Consider the following 16,353-nt stretch of genomic DNA (forward strand, 5'->3'; position numbering starts at 1 on the left):
ACATACACGAATTTTATTATGTGGCTAAATCAGGAAGGTGGGAAATGACAAATGAAACTTGCATAAGGGAAATCAAGATCCGCTCTTAGTTGGTCCTGAGTGAAATAATGAGATCCAAACCCTTAACGAAATGTGAATATATTTTGGCAGTAAGACCAGTTTTCGACACGGGGAATTTAATTGTTATGATTGTGAAGTTGGGAGGGCCTATAGAACTAATACTCCAGTGAGAGGGTACAGCTTAAGCTTCCAAAAAAATCAATGAACCTATGAGTCGTTTTAAAATCCATCCCCTCTGGTTCATGCTGGACTGCAGTTCGAATCCCGCTCAAACTCGATAGTTTCTTGTAGTGCTTGCAACCTCACCATCCTTGTGAGCTAAGGATGGTGGCTATCTTTATACCTGCCGAGGCATCAGCAGCCATTGCCTGGCCCTCCCTGGTCCTAGCTTTGGGAGCGGATTATATGGATATATGATCAGTCTTTAGGGCATTGTCACTGTCCCTCGCCTCTGCTATTCATGAGCGGCCTTTAAACCATACGCCCAAGCTAGCACATATTTGTGTCATTGTGTATTTAAAGGTTTAGTGCCCGCTCATGAATGGCCGTGGCAAGGGGCAGTAACATTGCCGTAGCTAGCAGGATAATGTCCTAGAGACTGACCATATATACTGATTGACCAAGCCCCCTCGCCACCCAAGCTGGGACCAGGGAGGGCCAGACAATGGCTGCTGATGACTCAGCAGATAGACCTATAGGCTCCCCAACCACTCATCCTTAGCTCACAAGGATGGTGAGATTGCAGCTACCAAAAAAAAACTAACGAGTTTGAGCGTGACTCGAAACCCAATCTGGCTACCACCAGGCAAGGACGTTACCAACAGGCCACCACAACCCTAAATACTGTGATGAAAATAATGCCGTTTATACTTCCGAGTTTGAAGTTGGAAAACAACGACTCATTAAATGTCGTGATGTGACCTTTCGCCGATCGGAAAACCTTATCGTAAAGTTCAGCAGTTGTGGATGTCAGCTTTAATGGTATTTCTTTTCGTAATTTTCTTTTTCGACTCTTTCTTTTGATTTTGCCTGGAATCTAGTTTTTTTCAAATTTATATAAATTTTATAGTTAATTTGTTTGCACACATACAAATCTACACATTACGTTTATTGTATTTATTTTATGAAAAGCGTTGTATTATAATTCCTTCTAAGGAACTTACTTGTTATTATGTCAATATATTTTCACCATTAATTTTTAATCTAATATAACGCAAAAGTTATTAAAAACCTATCATAAAACTCCATTTTCATTGTGTTCGTTGTTGAAAGTCTTTCAAGTTTCTTTGAATAGTTCGATATTTTTCTGAATGAGATGCCTAGTAGATAACATATTTATATTTCATCCGAATTTCTTCATGTTTTTGAAAAATCGTTATTATTTTTTTTTTTCATTCATCTATTTGAATTTTGCATATGTAAAGCATTTGATGGAAGACATTAAGATAAGAATTTTATAATAATCTAAGTGAACATTTGCATTAAATTACTGTATATAATTATTGAATGAATGCTTGCAATAAAGGAAAACTTATGCTGAAGGAACTAAGTCTAATAACTTACTTTTCAATTAAGTTGAATAAGGCGATAAATTTAAAATAGAAATAACCTTTTGAAACGTAACCGTACTTTTAAAAGTTTATCTAAAAATACTGGATGGTGTTTATCACGCCCAAATTTTCCGGTTTCAACGTAAAAGTAAAAAACAAAATAACACTTGATAAATATTTTCCTTCAGATAAAGTGAAAACACGTTCCATGTTGATTGAAGTCCGAGACCAAACATATGATTAAAGGTGATAGCTCTTAATAATTTAGTTTTTGACATTCATTGTTATTCATCCTGCCATTTGGCCACGATAAAAAGTGCTGATATTTAAGGAAAAGGAAAAAAGCGCTACTGATTGATTTTGGTTTTATTCTGTTGAGTAAATTCTCTCTCTCTCTCTCTCTCTCTCTCTCTCTCTCTCTCTCTCAAACATACAAACACTCGCACATCGCACATCTCTCTCTCTCTCTCTCTCTCTCTCTCTCTCTCTAACATACAAACACACACTCTCTCTCTCTCTAACATACAAACACACTCTCTCTCTCTCTCTCTCTAACATACAAACACACTCTCTCTCTCTCTCTCTCTCTCTCTCTCTCAAACATACAAACACACTCTCTCTCTCTCTCTCTCTCTCTCTCTCACACACACACACACACACACATCGCACATCTCTCTCTCTCTCTCTCTCTCTCTCTCAAACATACAAATACACACTCTCTCTCTCTCTCTCTCTCTCTCTCTCTCTCTCTCTCTCTCACAAATATACAAACACTCCCACATCGCACATATTTCTCTCTCTCTCTCTCTCTCTCTCTCTCTCTCTCAAACGTACAAATACTCGCACATCTCTCTCTCTCTCAAACATACAAATACTCGCACATCTCTCTCTCTCTCTCTCTCTGCTAACCACTCCCAAACTGATCATCTGCCATGGTGTCTGCCATAGCTAGTATTCAATTAAAAAACGAAAATAAGTTAGTTTCCATGCACGTTTCTAATGACGAGAAATTTTTTAATTACTACAATATGAAGATATGTACTTTTATTTAAATATTGCTTTTGAAACTCTAATCTCAGGTCTTTAGTGAGCATACGTTTTCTAATGATGTAGCTAAAGTTCACAGTGCCCAAGTTTTACGTGGTAATTATTATTATTATTATTATTATTATTATTATTTCTCTGTTATTTTGTTATTGTATGGTTCATTTCCCTACTTTTCATCACCACCAAATTTTATACAAAATTATATAAAGTAAATATTGATAATTTATATACCTTGACTACTTGAATACTGATTTACTATCCATTCATAAGTCCCACGTACAATTTGCTTTGTTATTTTGTCACGTGATAAAAACATTGATATTTAAATCGTGACATTTGCTAAGGAATTTGGCCTAGGCCTATCCTTTCTTTGATTGATTGATTTGAAGTTCTCTGGCATCCTGACATAGAACTTCAAATCAATCATTCAAAGTAAGCGATACATATTTTATGTATCTCAAAGAAGTCCAACGGAGTTATGAAGTTTTGAAATAAAAAAAAGTTAGAGAGAGAGAGAGAGAGAGAGAGAGAGAGAGAGAGAGAGAGAGAGAGAGATGATTTTGAGGTGTTTCAGAGTATCATTGTTGAATTCCATTGAATATCTATTACTGATTATTCTTAAAACAAGATATTTCATTCGTTTTTAATCAGTTGTCTTGCTTGAGGGTACACTCGGGAACATTATTCTATCTTATTTCTCTTCCTCTTGTTTTGTTAATTTTTTTTATAGTTGATATTGGAGATATTTATTTTAATCTTGTAGCTCTTCTTAAAATATTTTATTTTCCTTGATTTCCTTTCCTCACTGAGCTATTTTCCCTGTTGGAGCCCATTGGCTTATAGCATCCTGCTTTTCCAACTAGGGTTGTAGCTTAACAAGTAATAATAATAATAATGATAATAATAGTGATAGTGATGGTAGATAAAGCGCTTGAAACCTACATACTAATTAATTTTTTTTTTTAATTACGAAATACACATTTACAATCTTACAATTTATAACATATATAGGCTACATCATCGTATATTTACATGGATATATTTTTAATTTTACATATACTGTATTTACAATTGCATTTTTTACTATTTATCTAAATGTGTTTTAAAAAAAATATATCTCGTGAAAACTGTTTTGATTTATGGAGAATTCTCTATTATCTTCTCCATGAATAATTTTCTATTTTGGTTATTTGAAAGTTTTTTTTTTTTTTCATAAGATAAGATATTCTTCATTCTTGGCATTATTTGTATTGTACCTCTCTTGCTTGAGGGCCCACTCAGGTGCAATAGTCCACCTTTTAAGATTTTATAATTTACATAGGAAAGATCTAGTTTTATGTTGTTACTCTTTTATAAATATTTCTTGTTAATTGTTCATTACTTCTCTCGTAGTTTTATTTATTTCCTTATTTCCTTTTCACACTGGGCTATTTTTCCGTGTTGGAGCCCTTGGGGTCAGAGCATCTTGCTTTTCCAACTAGGGTTGTAGATTAGCTTTTAATAACAATCAAAATAGTATACTAAACGTCATTATAAAGATCTCTTTTGGATACAGTAACATGATATAAACTCCATTATATTTGAAGGTAGCCCCAATTCCAGTTAGGAAGGACTTAACTTGATTATTAAACAGTGCCTAAACTAAATTTAGCTTATTAGCCTGACGTAAACCCCAGATCTCATTGCAACTTTGACCATAACTACTTCTATTAGCAAAGGCCTGGAGGTCGCTTGTAATATAGCAATGGGAATTCCATTACAGTATAACAGAAATAATGCCCATTTCATTGCAACTATGCTATAAACTCGCGTGTAGCGGTGTATATGAAATCTTTTGTAACTGAAATTAGAGGGGAAAAAAGTAATCTTCTGTTGAATTCATGGGGTATAAATGTAGTGTAAACATTATTATTATTATTATTATTATTATTATTATTATTATTATTATTATTATTATTATTAGCTAAGCAACAACCCTAGTTGAAAAAACAGGATGCTATAAGCCCAAGGGCTCCAGCAGGGGAAAATAGCACGGTGAGAAAAGGAAAAAAGGAAATAAATAAACTATATGAAAAGTAATAAAAAATTTAAATAAGATATTTTAAGAACATTAACAACATTAGAATATTAAACTGCTAATAAATGGAAGGTTGTGAATATGCTATCTAAGGTCTGAATAGACTTATATGCTTTCATAACAAGGGCGACTTAAGTTTACCCCGGCATGGAAGGGTATAAAATGTAATTAGGGGGATATAAACTTCGATGGGTTGGAAGACCCAGGCCTACATGGCTGAGGACTATGAAGCACAAAGTAGGAGATGAATGGAGAAGTATTGATTTAAAAGCTCAAGATAGAGACAACTGGCGAAGTCTAACAGAGGCCTTTTGTGCCAATAGGCGTAGGAAAAGATGATGATGAAACTTTATCATAAGGGTTTTAAGAGCCATAATTCACTATCCAAGGGTGAGCGTCTTTATAAAGACTCGTAAAATGTCTTTCATTTTGTATGCTATCTTTTATTTTTTTTTCATGCTAATTGTCTTAAATCAAAACAGCTTTACTGTGTGACATTGAGATATTGACAAAAAAAATGTCTTTGTTTTTTAAACTTAAAATCCCTCGGGATCTTCACACTAATGGACTTCTAAATACAAATTCTAATGTACTTATATACGTTACTTTAAGGGCTAATTTCATGGTCATATCACACAGGATTTCCTGCATGATCAGTTTGATGTATACATTCTTATGTATCTAATAGAGTATTCCATGTTCATACTGTAGTTCTTTTGTGATTTAATGTTGCTCCTTGCAAAGGAATCCTTTGGGTTATTTTGATTTACCCCTTTTTAGGTCCAGATTCTTCATTAATAACATTAGCAATGTTATTGATTGATGATTAAAAGCTGCGATAATATACATTACAAGGAATTTACTTGAGTTTTTAGAATCCGTTTGAAATGCATTTTGCTTAGTTCAGAGTATGTTACTGTACTCCGATTCATAATAATGATTTCACTGTACTGTTGATTAGAAAATAAGCATTTGTTGTAATATATTCTTGTTTTTTAAACGATGTTTATTCTTCCTTACAGCGCACTTGGATGACTTGTACTGCTTCCACTACACTGCTAGCAATGATGACCAGCCAAAGAGAAGTGGATGGGAAATTTACAGTGCAGCATCCGAGTACCATCGAATGGGTGTACCCAATGAAGCATGGTCACCTACTGCACTCAACCATAATTATGAGGTAAGGGAGATCTTGTAAATAAGTAAATAAAAATAAGATAGGACTTTTGTACTCAAGACGAGGTGCCTATGAGTAGTCATTTATGATTTAAGTACTTGAAGAAATAATGTGTATACTGTATAACGTCAAACATCTTGAATAAAAATAGATAATTTTAGCTTCAGTTGTAAAAAGAGTCACGGAAATAATGAATGCCTATGAGAGATATGGTTTATAGATTCATAGTAAAAGAATCCGAAAACACACGGTTATTATTATTATTATTATTATTAATGGCTAAGCTACAACCCTAATTGGAAAAGCAGAATGCCATAAGTCCAGGGGCTCCAACAGGGAAAATCCGCCAGTAGGGAAAGGAAACACGGAAAAAATAAATATTTTAAGAATAATATTAAATTAAATATCTCCTATGTAAACTATAAAAACTTTAACAAAACAAGAGGAAGAGAAATTAGATAGAATAGTGTGCCTGAGTGTACCCTCAAGCAAGAGAACTCTAACCCAAGATAGTGGAAGACCATGGTACAGAGGCTATGGCAAACAATGAGATAGCAGATAAACTATCAATTTCTTAGAACCAGTGAACATCCTTTCACCATTCAATTTTGAAAAAGTTCGTTGGATTGAGGGGAAAATTCAAGCATTTTTGAAAAAAGATTGTTTTTATAAAGGTCTGGTAGCATTGTTCCTAACGCACCACAAAATATTGGGTTGGATGTAGACATTTACGACTCAAATGTTTTTTCAGCATTCATATTGCCCCTATATTTTTAGCTTTCTACTGTACTATCATGTCGGCTTCCTTTCTTCCATCTTGCTGTCCATCCTCCTGGGTTTATATTTATATTACAACTGCAGTGTTCCACTGGTTTCAATATGGGATGCCTTATGGCCACCATTTATAAATCCACTCTAATTTAAGAGGAATTTGTACTTACTGAATTGCAAAACAAGAATCATGAAAACTTGTTCTTAATTTTATACACTACTGTATTAGTCCACAGATCGTAAACTATATTTTGCCATTTTGCAGTATTGTATTAGTCTTCAGGTAGTCATCAATATATACTTAGTATCTCAAACCCTGACCCAAGTATAAAGTTGATTTCATTATAAACTCGTTGATTTCAATTATATAAGACTATTTACCTATATCTATTTGATAATTCTGACTAACATTTTCCTATATGAATTATTTTCAGATATGCGACACATACCCTCAAGAGTTGTACGTACCTTCCTCAGCTCCAACCAAAGTTATTCTTAGTAGTTCAAGATTCAGGAGTAAGAGTCGGTTTCCAGTTCTGTCCTACCTCCACAAAAATGAGGTATGCCATGGATGAGAAGTTCTGTACTATAGGTTTTGATGTTATTTTAACATTTTTGGCAAACGGATTCAGCCTTCCAGTAACAATACATGTGGTGTACATGTTTCATTTGATAATATAGTATATGTATATTTTTTGGCATTTAAGGCATTCAATTTAACAGGGAGTAGCTCCAGAGAGAAAATCCAATGGTCACCACCATATTCTATCTCTTATTTCTGAATCGTAGAGGAAGCACCTTGTGTAAAAAACTACCTAAGCATTAATAGGTACTGTACTTCATAAACCTAGACAGAAAGGTCATCTGCAGCTAATAGAATCTATAGTCATTAAAACACTTTTTGCCTTTCGACTGTATTTTTAGGGCACTTTTATTCTTTTAGGATGTTAAGACCCATCTTTCCAAAACTGTATCTGATTCTTACTCACTATCCAATCCTTTTTAGGTCTTAACTTTTCACACCTGTCGTCATGTATTTTATAATACTGTACATCCAAACCACCTATAAGCCAACTAATCCATCCTTTCACCTGAAATAACATTTTTGCTTTACATATCTTTACACTTCTCACCTATCCACTCTTAGGCCACATATATTATGTTAAAAGAATCTTAAAAACTTCATCCTTCTTTCTTTCATTTCTTTTTACACTGGAGAGTAAATACAGATTGCTTTGTCCTAGTATTGGACTCCTTCGAAAATTAGCACCAATCTTTTACTTCACCAATTTGTGACTATTTCTCATCCCAATTTCTTAGATTATATTTAGTACTTCCAAGTACATGTGCAATTCAACATGAAATTTGCCCTTCTTGTCTGTCCAGTCTTCAAGCCATCAATTCTCCTCCTTGTGAACTTGACAGTCATTTTCAATCTTGCATAACTCCTTTCCACTCATTACATCATTCAACTCAACTTCTCTTCTATCCCTCATATTCAACATACAATTATACTCACTCCATAGGCCACGTTAGTATTCACTTCATGCTACAGTTCTTTGCTTCCATCTTCTCTTTTGAGATCCATTTGTTAATTTACCCATTCTCTGCATTAGCTTCTCTGTAGAACAGTTTTTAAATGCATCTATAAAGTATGGTTTGTATATGCTATTAATGCTGAATTTTATACAAATTTTTATAGCATTCTGTCAATATGAATTTCTGAATACTACACAGGGTGTAGCCACTTTTCAAGCTATGTTGTAAATGTTACCATCACTGTTTCACGCAGCAATCCACTGTAGAGATATACATAAATAAATTTTGTAATTTGCAGGCTGCCCTTTGTCGATCTTCACAACCACTGTCAGGCTTCAGTGCAAGGTGTGAGGAAGATGAACAGCTTTTGGACTGCATTCTTCAGTCTAACCCAAATTCTACATATATGATCGTTGTAGACACCAGACCAAAGGTATATAGCTGTAAAGTTCATTTGGTTACATTTATTTGAAAAATATTTTAGTTTGGCTGACTTAAGAGGTATTCATATCTAATGCTAAAGCCTTCAGATTTCTCAGTACGTACTATATAAATATAAACTACCGGTATATAAATGCACACTTGATTCCACAGAGCTTCCTATCACTGTGTATATACAATTATAGTAATTGGCTCTTCTTATTCATTTCCTCCTACTGTTTGTTCAACTTTTTCTTTGCCTTCTGAATGCATTAATAGGACTATGGAACTTTGACAGAGGATGAAAGAATTGTATAATTTTCTACTAATTTTTAGGGAAATTTTTCATTAGTTTTCCAACAGTTTGATCTTTCGCTGATTGTTAATGAAAAAAGCATTTATGTATTTTCGGTTTGTATAAAGCATGGTGGTCTGTGCTGTCACCGAAGACATTGAAGAGTTTCTACGAAATTTTTATATTTCAGATTAATGCTATGGCAAACCGTGCAGCGGGCAAGGGATATGAAAATGAAGCTTATTATGAGAATATAAAGTTTCACTTCTCAGGAATTGAAAATATTCATGTCATGAGAGCCTCTCTAACAAAACTCATTGAAAGTAAGTTTATTTTTTTTTGCAGTTTAATGATTTTCCTATTACTTACTGATAGTCATTTCAATAACACAATTGAAATACTTTAATGTATGCTATTCAAGAGCTGTACTTTACTATTATAAACTGTTATATGAATATACAAAAGTATTTAAATGAATGTTATTGGTGTTAAAGGATTTAAGTTACAGTATATGAATTAAACTGGTGATTATTCCTACGCGGATACAAACTTGCGAGTCATTTATATGGGTTACTGCTAGTCATGTTTTTACGACTTGCCAATCAAAAATTTGAGTTGATTACACCATTGTTTGCTGTTGGCCAACCATTGCGCATGGAGTAAGAAGACTCTTGTTCACATCGTCTTCTCACAACACTGCTGGTCACGAAGTGAAGAGGTTGTGCTCTCACTTCCTCTGTACGATCAAGCCTTTTACATTCATCTCACTTACCCTTTTAGTGTTTAATGCTCTTGACTTGTTTTTTCTTCATTCACAGTTACTCGAGTTACTAGTGACCGTTTATGTCTAGTAAATCCTGGTAGTTACGTTCTTGCCCAAGATGGGATAGCAACTATTGTGGCATCCTTATGATCCGGGGCAGACATACACACTTCTTTTTTGTCCCTCTTGCTTAGTCAAGAGATGTTCAAGGGAATCACCATGTAAGTACTATAGGAAGTGGATTTCCTCCCAATAGGAAAGATATTTTTCTGTCGCATCAGCCTTAACGAGATTTTACTTTACTCCGTCTCCTCCCAAAGGGAGCTAGAGACGAATCTCCTTCGTTGCGGCGAAAACCTCCTATTAGTTTTTCATGTCATGATTTATGCGAAACTTTAACCACAATAAACGACATAAATAATATCCAGAATAGTATCGACTACGCACAGCAAGACCTTGAGCGGGCACTTGTTAAAGACACTTGCCTTGAGCCAGGTCCCAGCACATCAACCATGATTGAGGAAAATGAACAGGCTTGTTCAGAGATACATTGTCGTTGGAGGGACTCATCAAGAGTTTAGACATAACATTTTCTCACGACTAGGTTTACCTAATAACTATGAGGGACCCAAGCTTAGGTCTCCTCTACAGAGGCTTATGATAGTGTGGTCGGACTGCATCAGCTGCGTCTACACCACAAAGCTTCCCAAAATTATGCATTCCTTTTAATTTTCCCTCTCCTACCTTACTTAAAGAGGGAAGTCGAGTATGATAACGGACACTACCGCTTTCCATGATTTACTCAGGAATTGTTCAGCCAGACAAAGCTGTACATGCTGCCATTTCTGCGTATGATGACATCACCAAGTGCCAACTTTTCTGCATGAGGAAATTTCTTCACACGCAGGATAATTTTACAATTCATTCAAGGTTATCATGCCCCTCCGCAATGACAGATCATAGGCTAATAGTTTAATGCGTGAGAACCGCCTACAAGTCTTTGACCAGGTGAGTGTTGTGAGGAGCGGAACAGGACGATTTGGCGCTGACTCTTTGGCGCTGATGATTTGGCGATAGACAGTTTGGCACTCATTGTTTTGGCGATGAGCTGTTTTGGCACCAAGAAACAAACTTAAGGACCACCCGCAAATTTGTGTCTCGTTTAGTGACCACATCATTACACCAAAGGCTCGTCTGATTTGAGAATTGTAATATTAAACCAGTTATTACGATATTCAAGTCTTGTTTAGTTATCATATAATGTTACCAGTGTCTCGTTTAGTGATCATCTCATTACACCAAAGGCTTGTCTGATTTGAGAATTGTAATAGTAAACTAGTTGTTACGATATTCAAGTCTTTTTATATTGGCGCAATATTTACCTGATGAACTCCAGCCGTTAATGAACTGGGTCGAAGATAATTATGTAGGAAGACCTCTGAGGAGGGGAAATGGCCGACGTTCACCACTTTTCCCTACGCAAATGTGGAATATGTATAGTCGAACGATATTAGGTGAGGACAGGACAAACAATCATGCTGAAGCTACGCACAGGAAAATCTATGCACAACTTGTAATGAACCACCCAGTTATATGGAAATTCATCGATGGCATAAAGAAAATTCATAAAGGACACGATTCTTATTATGAACAACTAATGGCTGGGAATCCTCCTGCTCGAAAATGCTTAAAATACATCAAGACTGATGAACGCATTTTAACTATAGTATAGCGGTTTGATTCACGGGAACCACTGGAATACTTACGTGGTTTGGCATATAACTATAAAATGCATTAACATGTTGGTGAAAATATTTCATTTTATTTCATTTATGTAGCATTTTAATACTGTATTGCTGAAAATAAATAGAACTTTTTTATTTTTATGTTATTTTTGACCCATGCAATATATATAAACACACAAACACACACACACACACATATATATATATATATATATATATATATATATATATATATATATATATATATATATATATATATATATATATACACACATATATCAGGTCGAAAATGTTCAAGCTGGCGCCAAATGGGCTAGCACCGAAATAACAAGCGCCAAAACCATTTAGCGCCAAAACCATTTAGCGCCAAAACGGCGGCGCCCAATCATCGTCGCCAAAAGAGCGGCGCCTAAACGTACTGGACTCGTGAGGAGACCATGTGAGCAAGAGTCCTCTTGCTCCATGCGCGTGCGCTTTGATTGCCCAGCAATGAAGCATGGTACAATCAAACCAAATTATTGATCGCCCAGTTGTAGAAAACTTGACTAGCAGCAACCCATATAAGTGACTCGGGTTTGTATAGCTAGGAAAATACAAATTGTATTTAAATTTGTAGTCTTAACATGGACAGAATTCAGTTATAACTTTTTTCTTATAAGATAATCCATGAAATTTAATTTGCTTTCCATTGTATGCTTTTATTAACCACCCTTAAATTACAAACTTGAAAACTAATCCTTTAATGGTTATAATTTAGGTTAGATCCATGCTTTACATCTTCAAAATTAATCCTTACTGTGAGTTAGGGTATATCTTTGGTTATCAATTTCTTTGCAATTTGCCCTTAAAAATTAATCTTGAAGAGCACAAATAGATTCAGTTTACAAGAGGTGACTTTAGCCATTGCATTTTCTGTAGAGCTTTAAGATCCTGTTATTATGGTAGAGGTTTTTCAAATATAGAGGTTTTTTAAATATATCACTTCTGTTCTTTTTATGCCATGGAATGTGAAGGCAAAATAAATCTTGTCACACCTACTTAACCCACTGTATGTGTTAATTCTATAGAATTTAATATGGTACAGTATCTATTTAAATAGATAAAATTATATTAAACACTCGACTATTTCTAAAGTTTAAACAGAAATATGCGCCACTTTTAGTTAATTACCTTCTTTTTGCAGCTTGTCAACTAGTAACACCCTCGATGGGAGGGTTTATTGGTGGTGTCGAGTCATCAGGTTGGCTAAAGCATGTGCGTTCAGTGCTAGACACAGCATCCTTCATCACCAATTCTATAATGGATGGCACAAGCGTCTTGGTACATTGCTCCGATGGCTGGGACCGTACTGCTCAGACATGTGCTTTAGCAGAATTACTGTTAGACCCTTACTACCGTACAACGCATGGATTCCAGGTAGATATTTATATTTTTTATTTGAAAATTACTATTGTAATCCTAAAGTTGCAAAGTGTCATGAATTTATCTTTTTACATTGCCTACCTGTGTAATTAACCTTGATCGATATGTCTTGAATTTGCCTTTAGGTAAAGTTCCAATATTTCCTTTCCCCATATTCTTTTATTTTGCTAGTCTTGAGCTAGATATGAATATTAGGTTATCAGTCTCATTGGCCCATGCATTTATTAAATGAACATCATTTTTCCAATTACTGTATATAATTCCATAGATGCCTATAATTCTAAGAATTTTTAAGTATTACTGTTAAGGTAACACAACCAAATTGTCACATCTTTCACTGTCCATTTACATTAAACTTATGCCGTGTGTAATAAATCCTTTGTCTTTTTTTTTCATTAGATCCTGATTGAGAAGGAATGGCTGTCATTTGGCCACAAGTTTACAGATAGATGTGGACACATCCAAGGGGACCCTAAAGAAGTTTCTCCAATATTCACACAGTTCATCGGTAAGATGCTACTGTATATTATGAGAAAAGTTGTACCATCAATATATATAATTTCTACTTTTAAATTTTAGTATAGTATTGTACAGTACAGGAATTTCTTTTTTAAATTATATAAATTATTTTGACACTAAGAAAATCATTTATTTCAAAGAAACAAATTATGCTGATACAAGACTCTTATTTTTCTTACTTTATGCATCTTATTTTTTTAATAACTTAGTAGTCATCATATGAAAAGTTTTTTATCTTTACTGAAAATGTGAATAAGATCCAGGTCTTTCTCTTTAGTGTTTGGTATGGTAGGGTTTCTTTTTATACTTTTTAAAAGTACTGTCTGAATATCATGTATTACAGTGCCCTATCAATTCTGCATAAAGTTTGGTTAATCTGATACTGGTCATTTATCTAAGATTGGAAAATCTTTTTCTTTTTAAATTATGTCTAGGTTTATGCAAATATGCAGGCTCATGATAAAGCTCAAGGGGGAATCTATTCTGATGAGATTCTTCTGGCCTTTGTAATGGGGAAGGAGTCGGTGGAGGCGGTATTTACTGGAATCAGTTTTCACTATGGATTTTGTGATGGAGGGCTAGTGCAAAACCTTTGGCATATGGCATGGGATCTGCTTGCTGGCCAGTGTTGAATAATTTTTGCACTAGAGGCTACTCTGTTCACTTCGATGACATGGAATATGAGAATTATGCTTACATTTCCTCAATTGTGTTTGCATACTATGTAACTATCCCTTGGTATGTAACCTTAGCTTACTCCCAAAGAGGTTTTTCTAATGACACAAATCTACTCTCAACAATCTAGCAGTGGCAGTCAAAGATGCAGAGGGGTTGCCTCTAAATCACAGTCTTTAGATTAATCTGTAGTTGGGATGACAGTGCCAAGGCAGAAGATTCCCTTACTGGTCAAAATGGAGTCTGAGGGATATCTTGCTAAAATGTGATTTTGCCATACCCAAAGAATGCATCACCTTTTTAGGGATTTGCCTAAATAATTTTGAGGGATTCATGAAACTTCAAGGGTTTCATTACGTTTTCTTCCAAAGAAATGGGAAGCACACATATCTCAATTAGAAGACAATTTTCCTTCCATCTTAGTCTCTTAGCATTGCAGAGTTTGGTGTTCCACTAACATTTTTTCATGTAGTGTCCGTCATGTCCTCTCTGGAAGGGGGTGCTGTCTGGAGATCTTGGATTGCCAGTGCAATCCTACTTATGAGGCTTTATAAAATTGTGTCAAGGCAAAATTTGAGGGAATATGCCATACACTGGCTGATTTTTATATGGTGAAGGTAAAAGTGGAGGAGTTCCTTTACAGCAACCCTCTATATTCATCCCTCAACCCTTTGTGGACAAAGTTAGGGTTAATGCCCATACAGCTTATATCTCACTTCCACAGATGTGGGAAAAGAAGCGTTCGGTCCGTAAATATGGTACAGCATGTAAAAATTACTGCTCTCCTTAATATATCATACAGCCAACATTAACATGTACAGTACTTTTATTCAGTTCAGAACATTAGTTTTGAAAGGATATTACTTCAAATACTGTAAGGTAGCCTAGAAAAAATCTTGATGTAGCGTTTATGTAAAGAAAACATATATTGAGGATTGGCAAGTTGTGTATGTACTCTGCTGATTAACTTACATCTATTTTAGGTAGCATATCATCATCCTTTGGGAAACATATGTCGGCATAACTTGAAATTAAATTTGACTGAAGATATAAAAAATACTTTATCCTAAAGTTTGCAACACTTAAGGAATTTGGTTTGAAAGGTAATACTGTACTGTATTGCAAAATCATTTGGAGAAGCAAAACAAGTGAAAGAACATGAACTGCCGTGATATTGGTTTCTGTTAATTTGAAATATAAAAGTACTGTATAAGGTCACAACGCTACATTTATCTTTACAGATTGTGTGTGGCAACTTATGCAAATACTTCCCTCTGCGTTTGAATTCAATGAAAGATATCTTCTGATTCTTCATGACCATGTGTATTCTTCACAGTTTGGGACTTTCATAGGCAATTGTCAGAAAGACCGAATTGACTTGAGGTAAGCATTTTGCTCAAGTTTTTATAATTATGATATTGCATGTTTTTCATCTTCACAATTTCTCCATTAATGCATCTTGAGATTACTTTAATTTATAACATTGGTGTGAAACTTATAAGGTTGAAATGCTTTAGACGTATAATTCACTTTTTATTTTCTCTTTAGGTTGTCAGAGAGGACATATTCTTTATGGGGATATGTAAAATGCCACGAACCTGAATACAGAAATCCTCTGTACAGAAGAGACTCCACCGCTGATGTGTTGCGTCTTAATCTCTGCCCTCAGAGCATAAAGTAAAGTATATTTATTTTTTTATACTTTATTACTTGGAATTTACTTTTTGGTACTTTATATCTGTACAAATATTGCCTAGTAGATTTTGGTAAAAAGAATATGTAGCCTTAAAGGATGTTTGGATTTTTCAAAAAAAAAAATAAATAAATAAAAAAGCAACTGGTATATCAAGAAGGGCTGTTTAGCATTTAAGGCTGAAACCCAGAACCAAGACATTGGTAAAGGATATGGGATCTACAAAATCATTCTGTGCTGCAGAGAAAATTTACAGATTTAATACATACCAGAATCCTATAAATACATTGTAGGTTGTTTTGTCTATATTGTGAAGTGTAATCTTCAAGTTTGTTTTGATGTTTAAAACATTCCTATGTGGTTTTAGAACATGTTAATGATGATGTAGCCAGGAAATTTTATCACATGCTTTTACTCTAGATTTTTCCTTAATAGAGTTTGATATCAAATACTGTAAGTTCTCTTCACTCTTCTGTCCTGTAAAATTTATGCGCAATTTCCTGTGGGGTTAGTTCATATCTGTCCTTTTTCATGATATCCTGGGCTTTTCAACTAGTCTGCATTCTACAATTTTCAATATTAATCTTACCCGATAATCAT

The 16,353-nt window shown here is 34.6% G+C and overlaps 1 protein-coding gene across 3 annotated transcripts in view; it reads left to right on the forward strand.

The window, feature by feature from the left end:
• Mtmr6 (Myotubularin related protein 6) overlaps positions 1 to 16,353 on the forward strand; it is a 913,496-nt gene that overhangs the window by 877,978 nt on the left and 19,165 nt on the right. For all 3 annotated transcript variants that reach the window (XM_068355203.1, XM_068355201.1, XM_068355202.1), the window contains 8 exons: positions 5,757 to 5,914; positions 7,117 to 7,242; positions 8,520 to 8,654; positions 9,127 to 9,259; positions 12,628 to 12,860; positions 13,266 to 13,374; positions 15,302 to 15,443; positions 15,609 to 15,737. In XM_068355203.1, coding sequence (XP_068211304.1) covers positions 5,757 to 5,914; positions 7,117 to 7,242; positions 8,520 to 8,654; positions 9,127 to 9,259; positions 12,628 to 12,860; positions 13,266 to 13,374; positions 15,302 to 15,443; positions 15,609 to 15,737 — 1,165 coding nt within the window. The remainder of the gene's footprint in view (positions 1 to 5,756; positions 5,915 to 7,116; positions 7,243 to 8,519; positions 8,655 to 9,126; positions 9,260 to 12,627; positions 12,861 to 13,265; positions 13,375 to 15,301; positions 15,444 to 15,608; positions 15,738 to 16,353) is intronic.

The sequence above is a fragment of the Palaemon carinicauda genome, chromosome 31 (assembly GCF_036898095.1).
Source record: "Palaemon carinicauda isolate YSFRI2023 chromosome 31, ASM3689809v2, whole genome shotgun sequence".
NCBI lineage: Eukaryota > Metazoa > Arthropoda > Malacostraca > Decapoda > Palaemonidae > Palaemon > Palaemon carinicauda.